The sequence below is a fragment of the Seriola aureovittata genome, chromosome 16, assembly GCF_021018895.1.
Source record: "Seriola aureovittata isolate HTS-2021-v1 ecotype China chromosome 16, ASM2101889v1, whole genome shotgun sequence".
Taxonomy (NCBI): Eukaryota; Metazoa; Chordata; class Actinopteri; order Carangiformes; family Carangidae; genus Seriola; species Seriola aureovittata.
In genome coordinates, this window is record NC_079379.1 from 4730029 (window position 1) to 4752194 (window position 22166).

General features: G+C 42.0%; 1 protein-coding gene across 2 annotated transcripts in view; it reads left to right on the top strand.

The window, feature by feature from the left end:
- The window catches only part of grin2da (glutamate receptor, ionotropic, N-methyl D-aspartate 2D, a), a 140775-nt gene that overhangs the window by 109612 nt on the left and 8997 nt on the right, over window positions 1-22166 (top strand). For both annotated transcript variants that reach the window (XM_056399408.1, XM_056399409.1), the window contains 4 exons: window positions 787-856; window positions 1556-1673; window positions 14489-14550; window positions 16452-16622. In XM_056399408.1, the coding sequence (XP_056255383.1) occupies window positions 787-856; window positions 1556-1673; window positions 14489-14550; window positions 16452-16622 (421 nt within the window). The remainder of the gene's footprint in view (window positions 1-786; window positions 857-1555; window positions 1674-14488; window positions 14551-16451; window positions 16623-22166) is intronic.

Here is a 22166-nt window from a genome sequence, read left to right on the forward strand (position 1 = left end):
TTCGTTTATGGCTGGACCACCACAGTACAGGACGGCAGCCGTGTTAAAACCGTCTTCTGTTTGAAGCAACACGATGCGGCGAGAAGATGAAGCGTATTTTCATAGGTCGCGATGACGTGAGAAGAATCTCCTGCACAGCTTCAAGTCGGCTCATTCAGTTTTTGTTCCGTCGACTGATTTGAAATTCTTTGTGTATAAGAAACCAACATTAAGTGACAAAAGCGCAGCGCTTGTAGAAGACACGAGATACACGTTTGATTTTTTCACTGTGTAAAAAGTGACTTGGGGGCATTTACAGTCATGAGACACTGACATATACTGCACGAACTCCTAACATTCACCTAACAAGGAGCATTTGTGAGAGCGGCCGCAGATGGAGGTTACCACAAGACTGAGAATTTTCCATGTGAGAAAAAGTGAGATTCACAGTTCTTACTTGCATCACGGCCCCCCCACTGCCGCTGCTTTGTATTCTGCTCTATTGAGACTATTGTAGGAGGAGAATTGACATCTTTGCCTCTGCGATGATGGATATCTCTCTGCGTGATTGTTGATCTTTGGTGCAAAAATGCTGTTGAGAGAAGAAGCCACTTTTTTGCTTTTGGGTGTGTGTTTTCCTTTCCGGCAGTCACTGTCTCAACGCCGGTTTATCCATCATCTCTGTCACTTTTGTTCACCAGTTGCACTTCCCTTCTGTTGTTATTTAGCTCCAGGTCAGTGATTTCCATTTCTTTGTTGTAATCCCCCCCCCCATCCCCCATCCCCTTCTTCTTTCCTCCCCTGCAGGAAATTGGATGCCTTCATTTATGACGCCGCGGTGCTGAACTATATGGCCAGGAAGGACGAGGGCTGCAAGGTAAGAAATACATCTCCCATCATTTCGCAGCTCTGCGCGGCGACACACTCATAGACAGTGTGCAACCTTCGCCAAAGTCCCCTCACCCCGTGGCGACTGTGCGCTACGAAAACGACGACATCCTCGGCGTGCTCGACATCTTCTTGTGGGAGGGAGAACAACAACGGCAGCACAACAACAAGCGTGCCAAACGATTCCCTTCTACAAGAGCTACATCTGCATTAAATAAATCAAACATATCCGATGTATTTATGTTTGTCCCTCACGGGCTGTAGCTAGTTAATTTTGTCATTTTTGGACAGCACTGGTGTTGATTTATTTATAAGTTTGCATTTGATACAGCTCCCACAGCGAGAATGAAAATCTAGCCCAGTGATCATTTGTAATGCGGTCGGCGGGAGGCCTGAGCTCCCAGCAGCCTCATACAACAGCCGCTGCTGCAGTAATTATAACAATTGATGTGGATCTATATTAATTCGTCTACTGAAACAATATCCCGCTCTCCAGCTCTGGGATTCTTTTAGGGATGTCAACATTCGAAATGAACCTGTTTTGCATTTATGCGACGGTGACAACAGACAAAGTGTATTGCAGAGATTTTCGTTTGCTCTTGGCATCTGCGTCTTTGAACGTGACTCTTAGGGGTTCATGTGAAGTGTTGTGTGGGTGTTTACATGTTTGTGCTTTTTATTCCACAAGGTGATGACCATCGGCTCGGGTAAGGTGTTTGCCACCACAGGCTACGGCATCGCCCTGCACAAGAACTCCCGCTGGAAACGTCCACTGGACCTGGCGCTGCTGCAGCTGGTTGGAGACGGTAAGACGAGGGGGGGGGGGGGGGGTTACTGGGTTAAAAGGGAGTAAAAGTAGAGAGAGAAAGCAGCTGAGGCTACATCCACACTAATGCATTTTAGCTTTAAAAGGGATCAGTTTTGACAAGCGCTGCGGTGGCCGAGTGGTTTACAGCGCGCGCTACACAGCAGCAGCGTCCACAGTTTGATTCTGGACATGGATCTTTGTTGCATGTCGTACCCCGTCTCTCTCTCTCCCCGTGTGTCCTGTCTGCCTCCACACTGTTGACTATCAAAAAAAAGGCAAAAGAAATGCCAATGCCATGTTTACGTCTAGCGTCCATGCTAGTCAGGAGATTTCGAGCCCTTATACCTGAGACTTTTTCAAACACTGCTGACCTCGTTTCAGTTTGAAAACTTTTTTTTAGTGTTAATGAGACAACTCATAGTCATAGACACTGAGACACCCATGTTTGCTCCCTCATTGGGTCTCATCAGCATCCTTCCCCGATTCGTCACACTCCTATCACTTGACCCTTTTCCGGGAGATAATAACAATCATATGTTTTCTGCCACCTTGGCCGCCTCATTCTTGTGTTACTTCCAGTAACAGTTTGCTGGCAGCTGTCACAGAGTTTTTTTTTTTTTTAAGTATATTTTTTGGGCTTTTGTGCCTTTATTGGACAGGATAGTAGAGAGAGACAGGAAATGGGGAGGCAGAGAGAGGTGGAATGACATGCAGCAAAGGCTGTCCGATGTGGGACTCGAACCGGGGGCCAACTGCAGCGAGGACTGAAGCCTCTACACATGGGGTGCCTGCTTAGACCACTACGCCACACGACGCTCCGGAGTTCTGCATTTTAACGCTGCAAACGCCTTTGCTGTTCCTCGTTCATTGTATTTTCTGCTACTAACCCGCTGTAGATTACACGATCTGCTTTGTGTTCACACTGGCACACACGTGGCACAGTGCCATGAGACATGAGTTGTGATAGTATGGATGGAGATCATTTCAGGTATGGAGCTGGACGTGGATGGAGATTGTCTTAGTTGTAAAACTTCCTTATAAAATGAAAACGTATGAGTGTGGATGCAGCCTGAGTCTCTGGTGATTTTCCTAACAAGGAAAGTCTTTGAGCTATAAGTGACTCAGAAAGGCTGGTTAAGGCAGTGTTATGATGACCTACTACAATAACGTCCTTGGTTCACCTCTGATCAGGGACCTTTGTTGCTTGTCTTTCCCCCTTGCACTCTTCCCTCACATCCTGTTGCCCCTTCATTGTCCACCATCAATAAAAAGTCTACACGCCCCAAAAAATGAAAAGAAATGTTGGCGAATCGCTACGTCTAGGCAGCACAAACGGCATGCTCAAAGCAGGAGAGTTTCAGTCACAAAGACTATGAATAAAAAAAAGACCTTTGTCATGGTTCCCTGTGCAGCGTGTCCTGCTGACTGTCCTCGTCTGGAAAAAATATGCCTGCATCGGTTGTTTGCCCAAATGCTTTACAAATCAGTGTTTATGTTTTCCTGACCTGTGGGCGGGAAGATAATGATTGGACTTGCAGAAAGATGCAAGAAGCAAAATGTTGTGTAAGTCACAGAGATGACACGTGGGTGGACAGTCGGTTGCCTGATTCAGTTTTCTCACTCTCTCTCTCTCTCTCTCTCTCTCTCATTTAACCATGACGACGATCTTTCCTCTAACCTCATCCAAGTAGATTTAGTTGCCAAAACTGAATCAAACTCTAACCGCAGAGGCAGAAGATTAAATAATGCTCAAGTGAGTTGTTATTGGAACGTTCACGTGTTGCGTGAAAAATGCAATCGTATGCAATCATATAATACTAAATTGTTTTCCCAATTATATAGTGGTGGCAACTCAGTCGCGGGTTGGATGATGTTCAGATGCAGTGTTTTTGTTGGGTTGGGGAGGGGGTGGGGTTGTTTTTTGGATGAATGAAGCTCTACATTTATTAACAGCAGCTGAGTCGCCAGGTTGTGGTTGTGGTGGATGGCAGGCATTCAAAGCCCTCGAGTGTCACACCAGGGGTCCGCACCCTGAGTCCTGTCTGTTGTTTTAGGCAACAAAAGCTCTTTAGTTTTGGTTCATTGTGAATAAAACAGGTTGTGTCTGCAGTCACTACGAACTTTCTCTGTTTTAAACCAGTTCAGGACATTTTCCTAATTTTAACCAAGTGCTGTGAGCATTGGCCTGCGGAGCTCGAACCAGTTAAAGTTACAAACACACATCAGTCAGAATGATACCAAAGTGGAAGCGATGTCTCTCCTCAGCTCTGTCCCATAAAGAATCTGATATTGCGTGTTTGCATGCATCCGGCAGGAGATGATGAGGAAGACAGATAAAAAACTCAAGAAAGAGGGAAGGAAGGGGAGAGAGAGTAACATCATTACAGAGGGTTAAAGGGAGCAACAGGAAGGGAGGTGTGATCTTTGTTAAACCTGTCAGATAACAAGTGTATTCGCTTTCTGTTTCTCTTTCTTCACACACTCAGTGGCACATCACACATTCTCCGTCTCATCTCTTTGATTACACACTTACAGCCTGACTCCCTCTGAATTTATTTCCTGTGTCTGTTTTGTCTTGGCGCCGGCGACAGCTAAGGACACAGGCATTATGTTGTCGGTTCGTTCGTCTGTCTGTCCATCCCATTCTCGTGAACGTGATATCTCAGTAAAGCCTGGAGGGAATTTCTTCCAGCTCTTTCCTTAAAAAAAGCTGAGTAGGTGAACTAAGGAAATGCTTATTCTTACCATTTTATAATTAGGGGAAGTACTATGTGTACTAATCATTTTATGCATCTGTGCCGGCGACTGCTGTGGCCAGAGGTATTATGTATTTCGGGCTGTTCGTCCGTTTGAACGTCCTTCCGCACGTGCGCTCGTACGTCCCATTGCCGTGAACGTGATATCTCACTAACGCCTTGATGGAATTTCTTCAAATTTGATACAAACAGATTCAAGGATGAACTGATTAAAATTCAGTGTCCAAAGGTCAAGGTCACTGTGACCTCACAAAACACAGTTTTGGAAGAATCATAGATAGATAGATACATACTTTATTTATCCCCTCTGGGAAATTCATGTGTCCATTAGCTCATTGTTAATAATAATAATGATAATAACAGTTAGTAATAAATAAACAATAGTAATTAGATTAGTCCACTTCCTTTGGCTGAGGTGTTGTATAACCTGATGACAGTGGGAACAAAGGATCTCCTGAACCTCTCTGTTCTGCAGCGCAGTGAGATTAGATGTTTGCTGCAGCTGCAGCTGCTTCTCTGTCCTGCCAGAATGTTTTGGAGAGGATGGTTGATATTGTCCAAGACGGGTGCAGTAATTATGACAAAATACAATTGATATCTTTTATTAAATTCAACGTCTTCACTACATATATTGTCTGGACAGACGTGGATGTAAACTACAACTTGACTGGTTGGTGGAGGCGTACAGCCACTGTTTAAGTTTCACCTATAGGTCTTTATTGTCTTGTTATGACATCATCCTTCCTCTTCCTATCTTCTGACTGTCTGAACATATAAATGCTCCCTGCAGACTGTATGAGCTTCATTTGGCCATTTCACTTTTCTCCTCACAATTGAAATTGTCCAGTTGTTTTACTAACGAGTAAATCATTTGACTTTTTTTTTTTCCTGTGTCATTTTATAACAGACTTGTGTTTACACAATGCTGAATTCCTTCATTTGAAGTGTGTCACCTGTTGATGTTACATGTATTAACCTATGTTACTGCAGTGGGTGTATGCGGTGATTTTATTTTTATTTTGTGAGCAAAGAATTATGAGCTTCTGTCTCGATCAATATTGTTTTGTAATAGCGAGTTTTCTTAAGTTTCCAGACTCCCTTAAATTAAGTAGAAAAATCGTTCCTGTTCTAGAAACTGCAGCTCAATGTTTTCATAAAGTAACACTACAAAAGGCAGATGACAATAGGTCTGAGAGAATGTGTTGGTATGTGGAGTTCAAATTGTTGCATTATTTTTATCCAAAGAACTTAGATGTTGAGTCTGATGGATTTTTAAACAATTCCGTATAAAAACTGGTCCAGAAAATAAAAAGTGGCCTTGTTTTGCTGCAGATTCAAAAATGGACTAAAAATACACCCAAACCCAGACTTTCTTCTTGTTTTTCTATACTGACACGTTTCAGCCAGTTTCAACCATTATTTCACATCACGTTTCAAAGACCATTCGTAATTCTGTCGCAAAAGGGATAATTGTAGAAGAGAGAAGACGGAAGAGGAGAGAAAAGATAAAGAGCAGAGACAGATGTTAGGGAAGATGGAGGAGCACACAGCTCATCCTGCTAGCTTTAATAGCATAATTAACTGGCTGCCATTGTTAACCAGTCTGTTTATGCCTGTTTGTGTCAATCACGGTCTCTTGATGTTCCACAGTCTTTCTTCAGTGCGTGTAAGTAGGCTGAAAAGCGATCAAAGGAAGGGTCGGGAAAGCCTGAATCCTTTAAGTTGTCCATTTCAGCAGTCCCTATCAAAGTGTAATAGTCTGCTAAATCCCAGAGACAGGTGAACAGTATTTAAATTACCACTTGGATTTGCTCACTTTCGTTCACACTGGTGGCTCTCGTTAAATTGAGCAGGATGAAGAGAGGAGGCAAACGCAGCCGAGAGAGAGAGAGAGAGAGTCGTTGAAAACATTTTACACAGTGACCTTGACAGGTTCCAGTAATTTGGTTTGCAGTAGTTAGGAGGACTCTCAGTATTAAAATATTACCCCGTCTTTTTACATTTTTATAATGAAAGGGAAGCCATTTAGCTTCTGCTGGCATCAGTGGTCTGTGAGGGTGCCAGCTGTGCTGCAGAACATCTGTGCTCAGGGGAGGAAAAAAGGGCTGAGTCTGTACCAACGTTAATTTTGAAACACTAAAGCTGTGAATGACAAGAAGCAAAATAATCGTACTTACCACACTGGTAGCTTGTTGAGGTCGTCATGCATGTAGAGACTATGTATTGGTTTAAGAAAAGTGCTCACTCGCGTTCAGATAGAAACAAATATTTTATTTAAAGCTTCTGGAAACGTGATTTTAAACAATAATTCAGCAGCAAACATCTATTTTCTATGTAAAGATAAAGTGGAGTAATGGCATCCTGAGCAGAGAATGAAGCCACACCCCCTCTGTTATTTGATTTGGTAGCCAGTCTAGTAGCACATGCATGTAAGTGCATGTACGTGTGCATGAGAGTCCCTCCAGTTTAACCGTTGGTCCTCCCCACATTTATAAACACACAGGCGCCACCCACAGGTGAGATGACACAGTGCAGTACGAAGCATTCGGGTGAAAGCGACCTTCCAGAATTTCCTCCACTGAAGAGAAAGGCCTCAGACAAAGACAGAGATAAGACTAGAGTACAGTCGGACTGGCCACGGGGACTACTGGCTCAAATCCTGATCGGCTGGTGGCCTGTTAAAACATCCAAAAAGTTTTAAAAAATTTTAACTGGCTCTGTCAGTCTCTTTACCACTTTTGCCAGTGCCATTCATGCAGCCAGTCCCAGCAGATAAGTCCAAGGCTGAATTTCTTTTTGTGTACAGAACCTTTAAAACCTTACACAACACTGAAATGGAGGTGAAATAAAAATTGTATTAGAAATCACAATTTCCACAAATATTAAAAGTTATGCAATGATTTATGCAGGTTTTTTAGGATGATAAACAACCCACACATTCATCCTGAACTGTGGAGATAACTCAGTCGACATAGACATGACAGAGAGAAACTTCAATAATGTTCTCATCGTTTATCCAGGAATGTGAATGAACTAAATTGCATTTTACATTTTGGGCTGATACTTATTTGGCTGAACTGTATCAACTCTCTAAATTAGCGATCCAGAAACTCAGCATGTGCCACAGCAACTTCATGACCGAGCCAAATGACATCACATGAATTATCCACAACATGTGCGTTGTGGCCTTCAACAGGTCCTGTAATTGTTACCTCATAATACATCTCTTTGTCAGAGCGTTTTTGGTTCCTTTTTTAGCACATGAATGGTCAGTCACCAAATTGGCTCCTCTGGGGAGCAATTTAGCCTGTTCGCAATTAGTGAGCTCAAGAAGCGGGTGGAAAATGCCTCAGTGGCGGCGGTGACAGCAGTTCCCAGGGGCAAGAAACACTGGAGGCTGACAGCACGTGGATACAGAAAACGTTCACAGTGTGGAAGTTGTTCCTTTAAATGAGACATCTTGCTATTTGACACCAACAGCAAAACTGTTGATATGGATGAATACAACATTTTTCAAATCTCAATATATTCAGCCTCTATCTGAAATCTTAGCTAGAGAGAAAACCTGTAGAGAAATACTTTATGTAATGGGCTTATAGTAGTTTCTTTCTGTATTATATTTTAGTAACTCATCTCCCTGCTGTGTGATCTACCCCTGTTTTAATTTGCTGTTGATGCAAACACAGAGCTTCATCCTTGTTTATGTTTATGTCAACTACATTTCATGTCTTACTCAAATATGAGTATACATGTTTTTGTTAAAAACATATAATTGTTAATCATACACAAATTCCAGTTTCTTCTACTTTGTTGTTGTTTATCTGTGATAAGCTACTTTCAGTTAAAATTCAGCACTTACTGTATTTTCATATTAAAAGTCCTTCAGTAGCTTCAAGGGCAGAGCCCCTCCTTTCCTGGTGGGATTTAAATGTGAAAATGTGCAGGAAGTGTTGATATATTATATCCCCATATTGTATAAATTGAGATTACCGTGTGTCTCTTGATTATAAAGCAGGTCTAGGTTCTATATTAATACTGTGAAAGTATCAAAACGCTCAGTCCACTGAGAAATGCACACAGCCTGTATTCGGAAACTGAGCCTTAAAAGGAGCCGTCAGGACTTCTGTAAATCTGTGATGTCACAACAAAGCAGTCACTGCTCTCAGCCATGCCCCAAGCCCCGCCCACCTGCAATCGTCCGACCTTACAGGATTTGGTTTCTTTGAGTCTTTACCTGATATCTGCTATATTTTTAGTCAATCACTCTGAAAAAAGTCAGCCAAGAAGGCGATGAGCCTCTCTTCTGATTGGCTACTGAGAGAGGAGATGTGAAAATACACTGAGAAAGTTTTTGGTTCTTCAAACCACAAATACAGTATATCTTCATATGGATCAACACTTCAAATAAAACGCCTTTAACTGGAGTGAAACAACAGTTAGGTGCTTGGTTGTATAAAGATTTTTTAACAGAAATATTTAGTGATGAGTATGACATGACTCTGTTCTGCTGACAGAATGTGTGGCGTCGTGCATTAGGCCATCCACAGATATTATCACTCCCTTAATGATTAGTCCTGGACTTAACAGCGACCGTGAGAATTTATGGTATTTGTGTTTTGCTTCAGTTATCAACTGTAGTAGTATTAACTACCCATTGAACTCTCTTTTTGGAGCGCTGCTGACCCTGCATTTGCTAAAACATAAAGAGAGAAGATGCACAGCCCTACTTATGATAAGGAAAATCTATTGAAGACAAGGCAGTTGTGTATCAAGTCCCACTTGGCTCCAACAGATTTCCAAGAAATAATTCGTCTTCAAAGTGACACTGCAAAGATGGAGGAATCTGTTCTGTTACAACTGCTGATGTTGCACCTGGACTTAAATCCCTCAGCACCTTGTATCCAAAGTTCGTCTCTGCTCCACTACCACTTTGTGTCACTCACACTGATTCATGCTGACTGAGCAAAGCCAATAAAAAGCACCGAAAGAATGATAAAAAGAAGAATGCAAACAGCTAAGCAACACTAAGGGTGGAACACACCAAAACAGCACAGTACACCTTTGGGAAATTGATTTCCTTTTTCTTCCCATTCTTTTTTGTTCAGATGGCTTTGAGTCTTCAGAGACCCCAATGTTGATTTTAATTTTATAGACCGAGAATAGAGTTTCTCTGAAACTGCAATTTTGTTTTCATATTTAGTTCCACAGTCAAACAAAAAACTGCAGATCATTTGGGATTAACATCTAAAAACGAATAAAAGAATGAAGAAACAAATACTAAAAATGGCAAAAAATCTCCCAATTAAGGACCGTCTGTGAAGACTCTCAGTCATCCAGGTCATGGTTGTTCAAGAAAAGATGAATTGAGGGCAACTGAAGAGGGTTCAACCCACATCCAAGAGCCTTTTTCAGTTCTGACTGACTAGTGAGGAGACCTAGTTATTTAACCTCCATGGGATCATTGTCAAGGCCATTGATGTCATTTGGTTCGTTCATGCTCCTGGCTGTTGTAACGACAGTCATTGGAGTTGTTGGAGTCACATTAGTGACAAGTGTGAATGGTTGTTAAATCTCCTGGGAAGAGATGAAAGGTCAGCATCGTAGGTAGGGGATAAATGGTGTTGTAGACCTCCTCCTGTGTTGACAGATGGTTTCTCTACTTTGATGTAGACAACCTCCTTCACTCCTCTTTCAAACATCCTGTCCTCGCTTTCTAATATATGTGCATGGTTGTCATTGAAGGTGTGTCCCTTATCCTACAGGTGTAGGTAAACTGCTGATTCTTGGCCTGAGGAGTAACCCCTCATGTATCGAGCGATGCGTTTCTTTAGTGCCTTTGAGTGGTTTCCCCCATGTATAGGTCTGTGCATTCCTCACTGCAGTGGATGGCATACACTACTGCTTTTGTGGGTGTGCAATCTTTTGGATGTACCAGTTTTTGTCTTAGTGTGTAACTTTGCTTGAAAAACGCAGGGATTGGATGCTTGTTGAAGATCCTCCTCAGGTTCCTAGAGACTGTAGACATGTATGGGATGGCAGTGTTTTTGCCTTGATTATTTTCTTCACTAACCACAGTGTTGGTGCTCTTCCTGAATCTTGTGGCTGATTTCACAAATGTCCAGTGAGGGTATCCACATGTGTTAAGTGCATCCTCCAGGTGTTTGTGTTCCCTCTCTTGGGCCTGGGCACTTGTTGGCACATTGTCAGCTCAGTGTTGTATGGTGCTGATAACTCTGAGCTTGTGTGGTGAGAGTAGGTACTGGTCTGTCTGAAAAAAAGGACTCTTAACCCTGATACATGGCATTGTTTTCCTTTGTATTTAAATTTGCACAGTATCTCAAAAAACATATCTCCACAGTATCTCCTTTAAAACATTAACCTTCGCTGGCTTATAAGGATTCCTTTGAGCAACACTGATTTTGGTAAATTAAATATTTAGACTCCCAGGTCGACTCCAGTCCCTTCACAATGTCTCTTTGTTAGAAGAAGAGTGGGTATAAAAGATGAGACAGTTGTAAAAACTGAAATTGTTCTGGCAGTCGGACAAAATGTTCTGGCACTGGCTTGTTGGAAGTTTCATATACCCCATAACTCCAAGTGCCTTGCAGAAGTACCCTTGAAAAGATTAATATTTCCAGGGATCCATTTCCTTAGAGATCAATTAGACTTCAGCGCCTCCGTTACACGCACCACCTCTCCCATCTCCCTCACCCTGAAAACACCTCCAGTCTCTCAGGTTGGTTGCAGTTTTGACAAAACAATTTTTTTCAGCGATAGAGGGACTGTGACACAACAGTGAGAATAACCACAGCTCATATCATTATCTTCTGTCACTCACAAAGGAACTGTTACAATAACTTAAACTGTTTTGCTGTCCAATATTTTTCTCCCAGAAAAGTTCACTTTTGCCTCATCCGCAGTTATTTATATACTGAATATTGCTGCAGTCCAGAGTGTCACTGAGAATAAAATCTAATCCAATCTAAGTAGGACAGGTAAAAACATTAAATCATATATGAATATAACCAACTTTGAAATAAAAACAGAAAACAAGCTTGCTTCAATTTCTATATACAGAAAAAAAAACAAGCTTTCCCAAAATCATCACTTTTATTTGTGGAATCTCTGTCTTGGTTCAGAATGCATGAAATTACTATTATGTAGTTGAAAGATTGAATATATTAAATTTTTCTTCTTTTTTTGCACATTAAAAAAATATATTTACTCAAAACCACTTTACCTGCATACACTCAGATATGTATGAATCCAAAGTAAACGAAACCTACCGAAGAGGTATGAAGCTTAACAGCTTCTACAAAGACCTCTCTTAAAAACTCACAACTCAAGATGACTCCCTACTTACAACTGAAGCTTTGTTCATAAAATCATTTGCTGTGAATTCGGGATCATGTCATTTGCTGATGATTTAGTTCTTTACGTTAAATCAGACTGTGACTTTCTGGTGGTTTTCTGGCCAAGTGTGGCTAACAGTGCAGAGTTGTTTTGAGAAACTCTGGGTCTTGTTCATTAATTAGGAATTAGAATGAATTAGAGCTTAACAGGCTGATTGGTGTAGCATTAGCAGTCATTGTTAATGAAGAGGGTTTTTCAGCCTGAAGAGAAAACTCTTGGTTTTACCAGTCGATCTGGGTTCTAATCTGTACCTATGGTTCATGAGGTCTGGAGTAAAGTGTTTGTGAGTGCCCTCCAAGACGACTGGGGCTAAAACTGCTTATGTTAGTATTTTCTAATCTCCAACTGTATAGTTAAGTTTAAGAGTGGCCAATTAACTTCTTAGGGCAAGTAAGGGAGAGATAGTAGCTATGGTCAGCTATCAGGAGAACATAAAAACAGCAAATTTTAAGCATCCGAACAAATGCTCATTCAAGTGTTAAATTAGGTTTCTATAGGCTGTCTGGGTTCATCGTTAAGGGTAATGCTCACTGGTGGCATCTGATGTATTTCAAAACACATTCTTTCACTGCAGGCTGATTGGCATCAACTCATCAGGACACGCCGCTGTTTTATTTCTGAGTTCTGACTGGGAAATAAGCTTTGCTTTGCACTGAAAGAAGCCATTTGAGGTGGTTAGGCCTCCTTGTGGAAGAATTCCAGGTGATACTATATTTATAAAACTGCTCCAAGGCATAATACCCTTTCCCTTAATGCGTTTTCCTGCACAGATTGGATAAAGAAGACATTATTTATAATGCTCCTGAGAGGATTGAAAATGGGAAGGCTTTAAATCACTGCTGACCAATGTAAAGCTATTAAAAGGAGACAGGCACATTGACTGTGTCAGAATAGAATTGAAGGAAACTGAATTGGATTGTTCCCAAATCACAGCTAAACTGTCAAAAATCAACAGAATGAAACATGGAATCTATTTTAAGCTCTGGCTTTTCGTCTTCTTCTGCTCCTTTCATTCGTGGAGACGAGTCCCCCTCTTTACTCTGTGGTATTTTCCTTCCTCGGAGCAGGTGAGAGAAGATCCAGCTGAAATTCTGCCTGTCTGTCAGTTCTTTGTCAGGAAGATTTCTCCCCAAGAGCAGCTTTATGCGCCGCTGACTGCCATGATTAACGTATTTACAGGGAGATAAAGGGGGAGAGGCGGAGAGCCGGACGGGGAGAGAGAAATCAGCCGAGCACTCATTGAGACTCGATGAATTAGATTATGGGAGGGAGCCACACACAGAATGAACATGCGTATTAGCGTCTATTGTCAGGGATCTGTGCAGGGAGCGGAGTGAGAGCGGGCAGGGTCGATCGAGCTGAGCCCCGTTTAATTCAGCTGTCAAGGAAGGTTTGAATTCCCACACATGACTGTTGGGGAAGTGAAATGTGGCACGCAGTGATACATGTTGGATTGAGATTTATGTTTTGTTTGAGCAGATTTGACATTTCAGTCAGCATGGCCGAGCCGTGGTGGTCTAATCTGTGCGCCGGGGCTTTATTCAGGGGTCTCCAGACGCCGTTAATTAACCCAGGGGTCGGTTAATATTGTAACTGTGAGCACAGGGGATTGGAACTTCCTTTGACTCGGATCCTGTGTGTGTCTGCATGTCAGTGTGTGCGTGTGCTACTTTTAGTAGTCCTCTGGACACCGGGTCGGTGCACATCTGTCTGCATCAGTCTCTCTGTACATTTGATCCTGCTTTTCCCTCCTTACTGCCTCCCTCATTCTTCTTGATGAACGCATTAATGGCCAGCGCTGAGAGTGCCATTACGCCGGAGCTCTGTGTTTATTACGTGTGTGTGTGTGTGTGTGTGTGTGTGTGTCCCCATCTCTCCCATGCGCTGTCGCTTGGCTCTGTCCTTGGTGTGCCCGACTCAAACGCCTGGCCATTTCACAGCCTGCTTCAAAGGGCTTCTCCGTCTCCAGTCACTTCCTGTAATTCCCACTTGCTCTTTTCGATTTGATAACTTTCACTGCAAACACCTTTCTTTCTTTATTTTTTTTTTCTCGCAACCTTTCCCTTTTCTTCAGGTCTCTCCCTCCTTTTCTAATTTTTCACTTTCCATTCATGCTTTACAGCCTTGTGCTTGTAATTAGTACAGTTACAGTAACTGGGGTGTCATTTTTACCACCATGGGCACAAATATTCCCTCATTTTTACCACCAGTCTCTTCTTCTCTTCCTTTTTTTTTTACATCATACAAACAAGGTTTCACTCTCTCCTCTCATTTCTCTCCCCCTGTGCTACATTTCATCATCTGTCCCTCTCTTTTTTGCAATAACACAATAGACTCCATTCCTCCTCTTTCTCTCTTCATCTAGTCGCTTTTCCTTCTCTTGCTTCTTTCGTTCTTCTCCCTCAGGGGATCAAACACCTTCCTCTCATAACAAAGGGGCAGCAATCCCCTTTTTCCTTTTTTTCTTTTCCCTTTTATTTTCTCCTATAGTGCTGGTTTAACTCCTTCTCCACCAATTGTCTCTTCCTTCCTTCATCCCTGATCTTCCTTTTTTGATTCCCTCTTTCTTATCTTGTGGTTTCATTTTCTCTCTGCTTCTCTTCTCTTTAATCTTCCTCTTCTCCCTCTACCTTTTCTGTTGCAGATGAGATTGATATGTTGGAGCGTCTCTGGCTGTCCGGTATCTGCCACAACGATAAGATTGAGGTATGATTTCTTAAACCTTTTCTCCAGCAACCTTGTACACATTCATCCTCTGCACTACTTTTGGAAGGAACTGAACATAGTCTAATCCAGTTGTTCTCAAACGTTTTGACATCAAGAACCACTGACCCAAACTAGACAATGGACCACTATTTGATAAGAGTTTGTCCCAGGGTCCCCCATCTGATAAGACTTTTGCTTTTAGATGTTTTATGAGAGAAAGTGTTCCAAACTCATGACTAAAAGAGCCATACATTCTGTCATTGTGTTACTTACGGATGGAATTATAGTGAAAATTAATGATTCCCATTTTTGCTGGGGACTACGGTATGAAATGTGCTATTTATTCGTTTGACCAACCTTTTGTCACAGGCGCTGTCCATGGTGCTGAACCTGCCGCGACCACAGACCAGACACAGGCACTTCCTCAGTAATGTTCTTGCTTGTATTCCCACTGGCCGTTAACTAGGTATCACGAAAACCAATCACCAGACTAACTGAAGTTATAATAATAATGATGATAATAATAATAATCTTCATTTATGGAGCAATTTTCAAAACCCATGTTCGTTACAAAGTGCTTGACAAAGGCAGCAATATTACAGACAAGACATAAAATCAATGGGTTTCAAAGAGAAGGAAAACGGATAAAACAATGAAAACAATTATGTGAATAAAAACCAATGTAGAATAATTTTAAGAGAAACACTTTACAGGACAGTTATTTGGCTGTATTCACCTTACCAAACATCTGAAAGGAAAACGTTTAAGAGATCACATCAGTGAAGCGAAGAGAAGACTTAAAGTGTATGAAGCCACTTTCAGGTCCTACTTATGCTAGTTGTGCGTTATTTTTGATTAGATCAAATAAATTTTACCCTAACAACTGATTATATCATTGATAATTGTGATAGTGTTCTACAGTATGTAAAGGCAGATTTTTTTCATGATGGAAAACAAAGTGGAAGCACTGTATATTAAAGGGTTAAAGGCGTCCTGGAATCCCAACTTTCTGTTTCTTTGCACTCCAGTTGCAAACCAGAGCTTGTAAACATAAGCTACATGTAATCAAAAGTAGTATTTTTATTGCAGTTGTATTATTTTATTTTATTTTTATTGAGTTCTGGTAACCCGTCATCTTCTCAGGTTTGATATTTGTTTTCCTTCTACATGATTATGCATCCACACTCTGCCGATCAGTCACCCTGCATTTTGTGGTTGTTTCCTGTGTTTGGTTTTGTAACCCCGGCCCTAACAAAACCGTACTGCGGGCCGCATCGCAGAGGGCCACGACTCACAATTTTCAAGCATGGGCGTGCTCATTTACTTGGTGCCATCCGAGTTCAAATTACACTGTTCCCACTTAGCCAAGCAAGACAACCAAAAAGACAACATGGCCCTGAATAAATGCCTGTGCTCACACTGGCTGCAAATGCCCCCACAGGAACCAAAACCTTTGATATCAAGCATTAATAATTATTGATTGGAGAATAATTGCAGGCGGGCTGCTGAAGAGAGCCATGAATGTTGAAACTGAATAAATTAAATTGCCTGAAAACCTCTTTGTTTGATGGGAACCAGATATTTTGTGGTGACTGACATGTTTTGGTCTTTGCATCAGCGTTCTGAGTGCAGGGGCTCTAAAATATCACAGATGGGTGCTCTGACATCCAGTGACAGCAAAGGATTCTCCATTGTACTGCTAGATGTAATTAACTTTTTATCTCCTGTCTGGGAGACAAATTGGCCCTCGTTAGTAATAAATACACTCTCCTGTCTCATCTCGACCCCCTTCCTTTTACATCCCTCTGCTTTTTACTTTTCTCTTTCTTTCACCTCCTATAACGTCTCCCATTCCTCTCCCTACCGCCTGTCTTCACCCATCTATCTCCTCTCCCCTCCAGGTGATGAGCAGTAAACTGGACATCGACAACATGGCGGGGGTCTTCTACATGCTGCTGGTGGCCATGGGCCTCAGCCTCCTGGTATTTGCCTGGGAGCATCTGGTGTACTGGAAGCTGCGGCACTGTGTGAAGCGATCTGGTGGGATGGACTTCCTTCTGGCTCTCAGCAGGGTGAGAGGAGACACCAAAGCCCCCCCCTCCCCATAGACCAAAACAAGTACCTCAGTTTATTAGCTCACCAAAAAAAAAAAAGAATAGAATAGATTCATGTATTTAATTGTCTAAACAGCCGCAAGTTGTGGTCAAAGAAACAATCAGCCGCATTAACAACAAAGTTAAGTCTAATAATAATTCTAATACAGAAACTGAATACAGAAAAAATGATTTTTTAAATTCAAATCAATTTGATCTAATGTTGATTCATAAAATCCTGAGATCGATCTTTTAATATACGCCTTTTACACCCTATGGCCTTTTCCCGTAGATTTGCTCTCATAGAACCATTTCCTAGAATGTATATCACACCACCTTCTTCATGGGTATGCATTTCTTTATTTTGGGCGCGTTTGTCCTGGAGATCGATGAAAGAATACCAGAGACACGTTTCAACACACGGTACAAATATTATCTACCTGCACCAGATAGAAAAACATTTCTAAAGTTCTGACAGGCGGTGAGGAGACCAAAGGGAGTGAACTCTGAGGCATGACAGGTTTTACATTTTCATTGTGACACTACAAACACTACAGCAGCTGATCCCACTGATTTGCACACTCAACCTCAGAAGGTAGAACCAATCAGTGAAATAAGCTGCAGTGCTTGAGGAGCATTGGTAAGTGATTTGTGCAGGAGCAGATGTTAAGATAGACTGAGAGGTGTGGAAACGTAGGTTAAACTTAGCATCTCCTGTTGAGAACACGCCGACTTGAAAATTAAGCTCCCTCACTGATTGCAGTCTTGAGGTCCACTTCATTCAGGAGAATGGAGATATAGATGAAGGAAGGTTAATGAACAGTGTTCAATCACAATCAACATGGACTGCACAGAAGCAGGTGCTACTCACTATCAGTGTTTGTTTCTGGCACTCAGCAGGGACAAGGAGGTGAAGCCAAAACGAGCAGAATCAATGGGATTTATCTTTGGCAACACACCGAGAGGGAAGCCGAAGGGTCCGAGGGTCAGAGTGATCACTTAGCTGTCGCACAGCTCTTTTAGTTTAGAAACCAATACAGATTCTGTGAGTCCAGCTCACGGTCCTGGAAATATTTAATACAGGTCCTAAGAAAGACTTAACAGGGGTTGAGGTGAAAAGTAGGGAGCGAATGGATGAAAGGAGATGAAAGTTATAAGAGAAGAAAGGGGATGAAATGACTGGAAAAAAAGGAACAAGATAAGTAAGGTAGGTATCAAGAGATTGGAAATAGATGAACGGTGTGATTGGGGAGGGCAGGTGAGCAGAAGTGGGAAGGCGAGGGGAGGGAAACTTTGAGAAAAGAAGAGATAGGAAAAAAAGTCCAGCTGAAGAGACAGCTGTGGGTTTGGATGGCAGAGGCAGTGGAGTATAGCGGGTGATGGTGGGGGGAGGGGGGGGGGTAGCCAGAAAGAGAAGGGAAGGAAGGGAAAGAAACTTATGGACAGAGAGGAGGAGGGAGGACGGGTGGCAAGGTGGAGGGGAGGACAGACTGTCGAGGTGAGGAGCAGGCTTCATGGAGCACCGGGGAGATATTGTTGTTTGTCAGAAGACGCTGTGATGGAAGGCTCGGTGTGTACGTGCCGCTGGTCGTAAGACGAACACCACAATGTTGGAGTGACAACACAAAGGTTTTGATTTATGATCTCCTCCCGCCTGACGGAGCACAGAAAATTGCTAATTTATGCGCAGCAGAAGAGAGCTTTAATTGCACTAAAAAGTAGTGAGAGGACATTAACAGTACAACTCTTGCTTCTGACATTATGCTTCCAAAATATGAGGAGACCGCTCTAGTCTAATTAAATCAAGACTCATTTTAACCTGCAAAACACTGAATTATCTGCAATTCAAACTATGCACATAGGGCCACAGCTAAGTGTTTTTAATGCTTTTAATATTTAATTATACAAAGATGGATTTCAATAAAATCATGGAAAAAATAATCATGATATAAAACAAGAAGGTTGTACACAGATTAGGTAAAACAACACACGGAAAGGAGAGTTTAAATCATGAGAAGTAATATATTGACAGTGCACATCGAGCAGAAAGTGCATGTGCTGAACACAGCACTCTACCCGGCGGAATTTCAAATTAACAGCCCATTTAAAATACGTGAAGCACCAGACACGTTTACACAGTGTGTAAATCAAGATGATCGGTGCTGATTAATCACCGGGAATCAATAAAGAAATAAAGAACATTCTGCTGCAGTGATGTGAGGGTGAATGGCGGTCATTGTAAGGATTGTTGGTCCGACACAGGCTGGAAAGTCCGGTCTCAGCCCAACCTGAACCAACCGAACACAAGCACAAACCAAACCCATGGTAATGTTCTAGCATGAAAACAAACTCTCTTTCTCCTGCTGCTGCTCTTTCTTTCTGACACATTGTCCACAGACTTTTTTTAATATAAAAGTTAAGTATAAAATCTGCCAGTTAATCATAAAACATTATCTAACAACAGTAAATGTAGCGCTAAGCTTGATATGTGTCGCACAAAGCTCTAGTTAGCTAGATATAAAACCCAGAGGGACAAAATCTTTAATCTTACAATGATTAAAATAAAAGCAGTTGCTTCATAAATGAAACCTGACTCACCACTTTGCTTTGATGTGAGATGAAGACAATGACATTAGAGCAAAAACTTTAGAACCTGGCAAACCAAGTGACAACTGTTCTTTCAGTTGGGTTTGTATTCTCTATAAATAGATAAACAGTAACTTGACTCCTGCAGCAGAGTGCGACTGTAACATCTCTATGAATAACCACAGTCAAACAGGTTAGCTGTTCAGCTACAACCTGGTGTCATTGCTCCTGTTGTGTGTTATCTGTGGGGCTCTGGTGCAGAGGAGAGACACGTTAAATTAACATGTGTTACATAAAGGTTTTATCTTATGGTCAATAGTGATCTTTAATTTCAGTATCAAACCCCACCTGCAGGCAGCACGTATACAGGCTTGGGCAGCAAAACTCCAGGTCTTGTGTATGTACCGATATAAGGCTGAAAAGCCATTTACTGAACACACTGCATTGTTTTATTCATAATTTACAGTTCAGTATATTTACCATGTAGGTGAAAATCCATTGTGTTCCCTGTAGTCTGTGATATCTGTGCAGATACCTCCTGTCGGCTCCCTGCAGAGCCTCTGGAGCACAGTTTCACCTCTCTTCAGACTACAGCGTGGCAGCATATTTTCTCGCTTGAGCAGACTCTACTCTTATCTGTAGCATTCCTCATTCTGAGAATAAAAACATCAATTCCATGCTAAGGGCACTCCCAAGACCAGTTAGCTTCTATCTCCCAAGCTATATGCTGTGCTGGCTTTAAAGCCTCTACATCTGGCCTCTGTGGCTTGCTTTAACCCAATCAGTGACTCACCCAAGTTTCAATTTCACAGTGTGCTGCGCCCCATGCTCTGGAGACTGTGATAGCACTTCTGCTGCTGGGACTGCTGATTCATGTGTCCGGAAGGGCCATTATTACAGTCTCTCCATCAGATCTGTGTCCCGGTGGGGAACAGAGATTTACAGGAGGCCCCACACATTTTGTCATTAATATGCGGCAGATATCTGTGGATGTTATGAATCATCTCCACATATGAGAAATAATAGATGCTTTGTGATTTGTATGGTCCATCATCAGTGCTGCTAATTGAATGCCATCTATCCACAGTGAGGTGTAAATATACAAAGGTGAGGAGAAAGAACACCCAGGCACAGTAGAGACGGAGTTGGCCATCTGACATGGTTTTATAATTGACTGCTTCTGCACGGGGTTCACAATTATAAAAAGATGCTGTGAGGAGATAGTAATTTACGCACATTTCTGACTCTTTCATTTCATGTTTTATTCATGTCAAGCTTTGCTGAGTGTTGCAGCAGAGATGGAAAAAGCCAGACTGGTGATTAAAGAGTGTTCTCCCCAAGCAAGTTCATTAAAACCAAGTGAGAACAATCTTATTTAAACTCAAGTGCCAACAAATAACAGCAAGATAACGGAGATACATGAAAATGAGTCTCTGTTCTCATTTGGGAGATGCAAACCGGGCAAATGCATTGGGCCCTCAAGGGGAAAAAGGGGGCTCCCAAAGGGACCCCCATTGCACATTTTGCAATGACAACCGTAACCCCCCCTAAACCTCCCATAAAGACTATACAGTGCACAGCTGCTGCCCCAAAACTGCTCTGAGTAGTTCCCCTGTTGATGTGCCCCTCTGTCTACCCATTGCCTGCATGTGAGGCATTTAGGGAACATCTGGAAATTGTAGTGTGTAGGCATAGTCCGCATGGTAGGCGTTTAGGGGACAATGTAAATTGCAGCGTCTGCCAATAGTCTGCATGTCGGGGGTTGGGCTTCTTCGATAGGCTCGCCATCGCAACTACAGGAAATTACCCTAAAATGTGGAATTCGGTCTGAATGAGAAGATAATGTCCATATTTAATCTTTTTCTTTAACACAAAGTTTTCCCTTTGAAGACATTTTTTACTTATTTACTATGTTTTTTTAGGATCAGGTTTCATGTGTTCAGATTTTTGTGTACTGACCTCTCGTCTTCTTCATGTTTCAAGATAAAAAAACTTTCATTCCCAGGAGATTCTTCAAACAAATTGATTTCTGTTGCAAATCTGTTGAACTCTTCTAGCTGCACTAGAATCTCACTTGTGACTTGCTTAAAGAAAAAAAGGTTTTTATAACAGCGTTTCTCTTCACAGACACCAGAAAAGAGCCAGTTTTAGGAACTGGGATCTAAGGAACTAAGATCTCTAACCTTGTGCGATGTGGGAAAATTCTAGGTCAGTTAAGATCAAAGGAAATAAAAATTTAATCTTAATTTGTGCACTGGAAGAGGACGGGCCGAGGACACATGAAGCTTGTTTTTGTTACGGCTAAGTAAAGCAAGCTGGCAACTGTTTGTTTTATTTGTACAATGACAAAATAGGTTTTGCTGCTTTTGCTCTCACCCATTGTTTTAACTCCTCTCCAGAAACCGTAAAGTCCTATTGCACACCTCCCCTCTGCAATTGTTTTTCTCAGTGCTGCCGGAGAAAACCCAGTCCTGTTCCAGCTGAGTGACGCTCTGTTTGCTGAAAGCTTTGTTTGGTTTGATACTGTGAAAATTGACACTCTAAGTAGCTTGGTAAACTCAGTCCAAAGTTTCTCCAAAACTCTCATTAATATTTAACGGTCAGCGCTCCCTGTTGTCTGCCTTTATAGGAAACATAGGGACACTGAGAACCTGAGGTAGAGGGAAACCACCTCGAGCAATTTCCCATCATGCTGAGAGAAAGAATAAAGATAAATTATTTTCCTGTTTTCAAAATTGAGTCTGTTTTTGTGAAATGTGTTGAGCCGATGAAGTTCCACACTGGTTATACAATGGACAGAATAAAGATAAAGGAAAAAATGACTGGATAGAAGATGCATAAAAACACAGAAATTGTAGCCCGGATAAATTTATACCCTCGCTTGAAGCATCAGCCTGTCACAGGTTCAGCTGGTTCCTCTGCCAGGTATTCACAGTG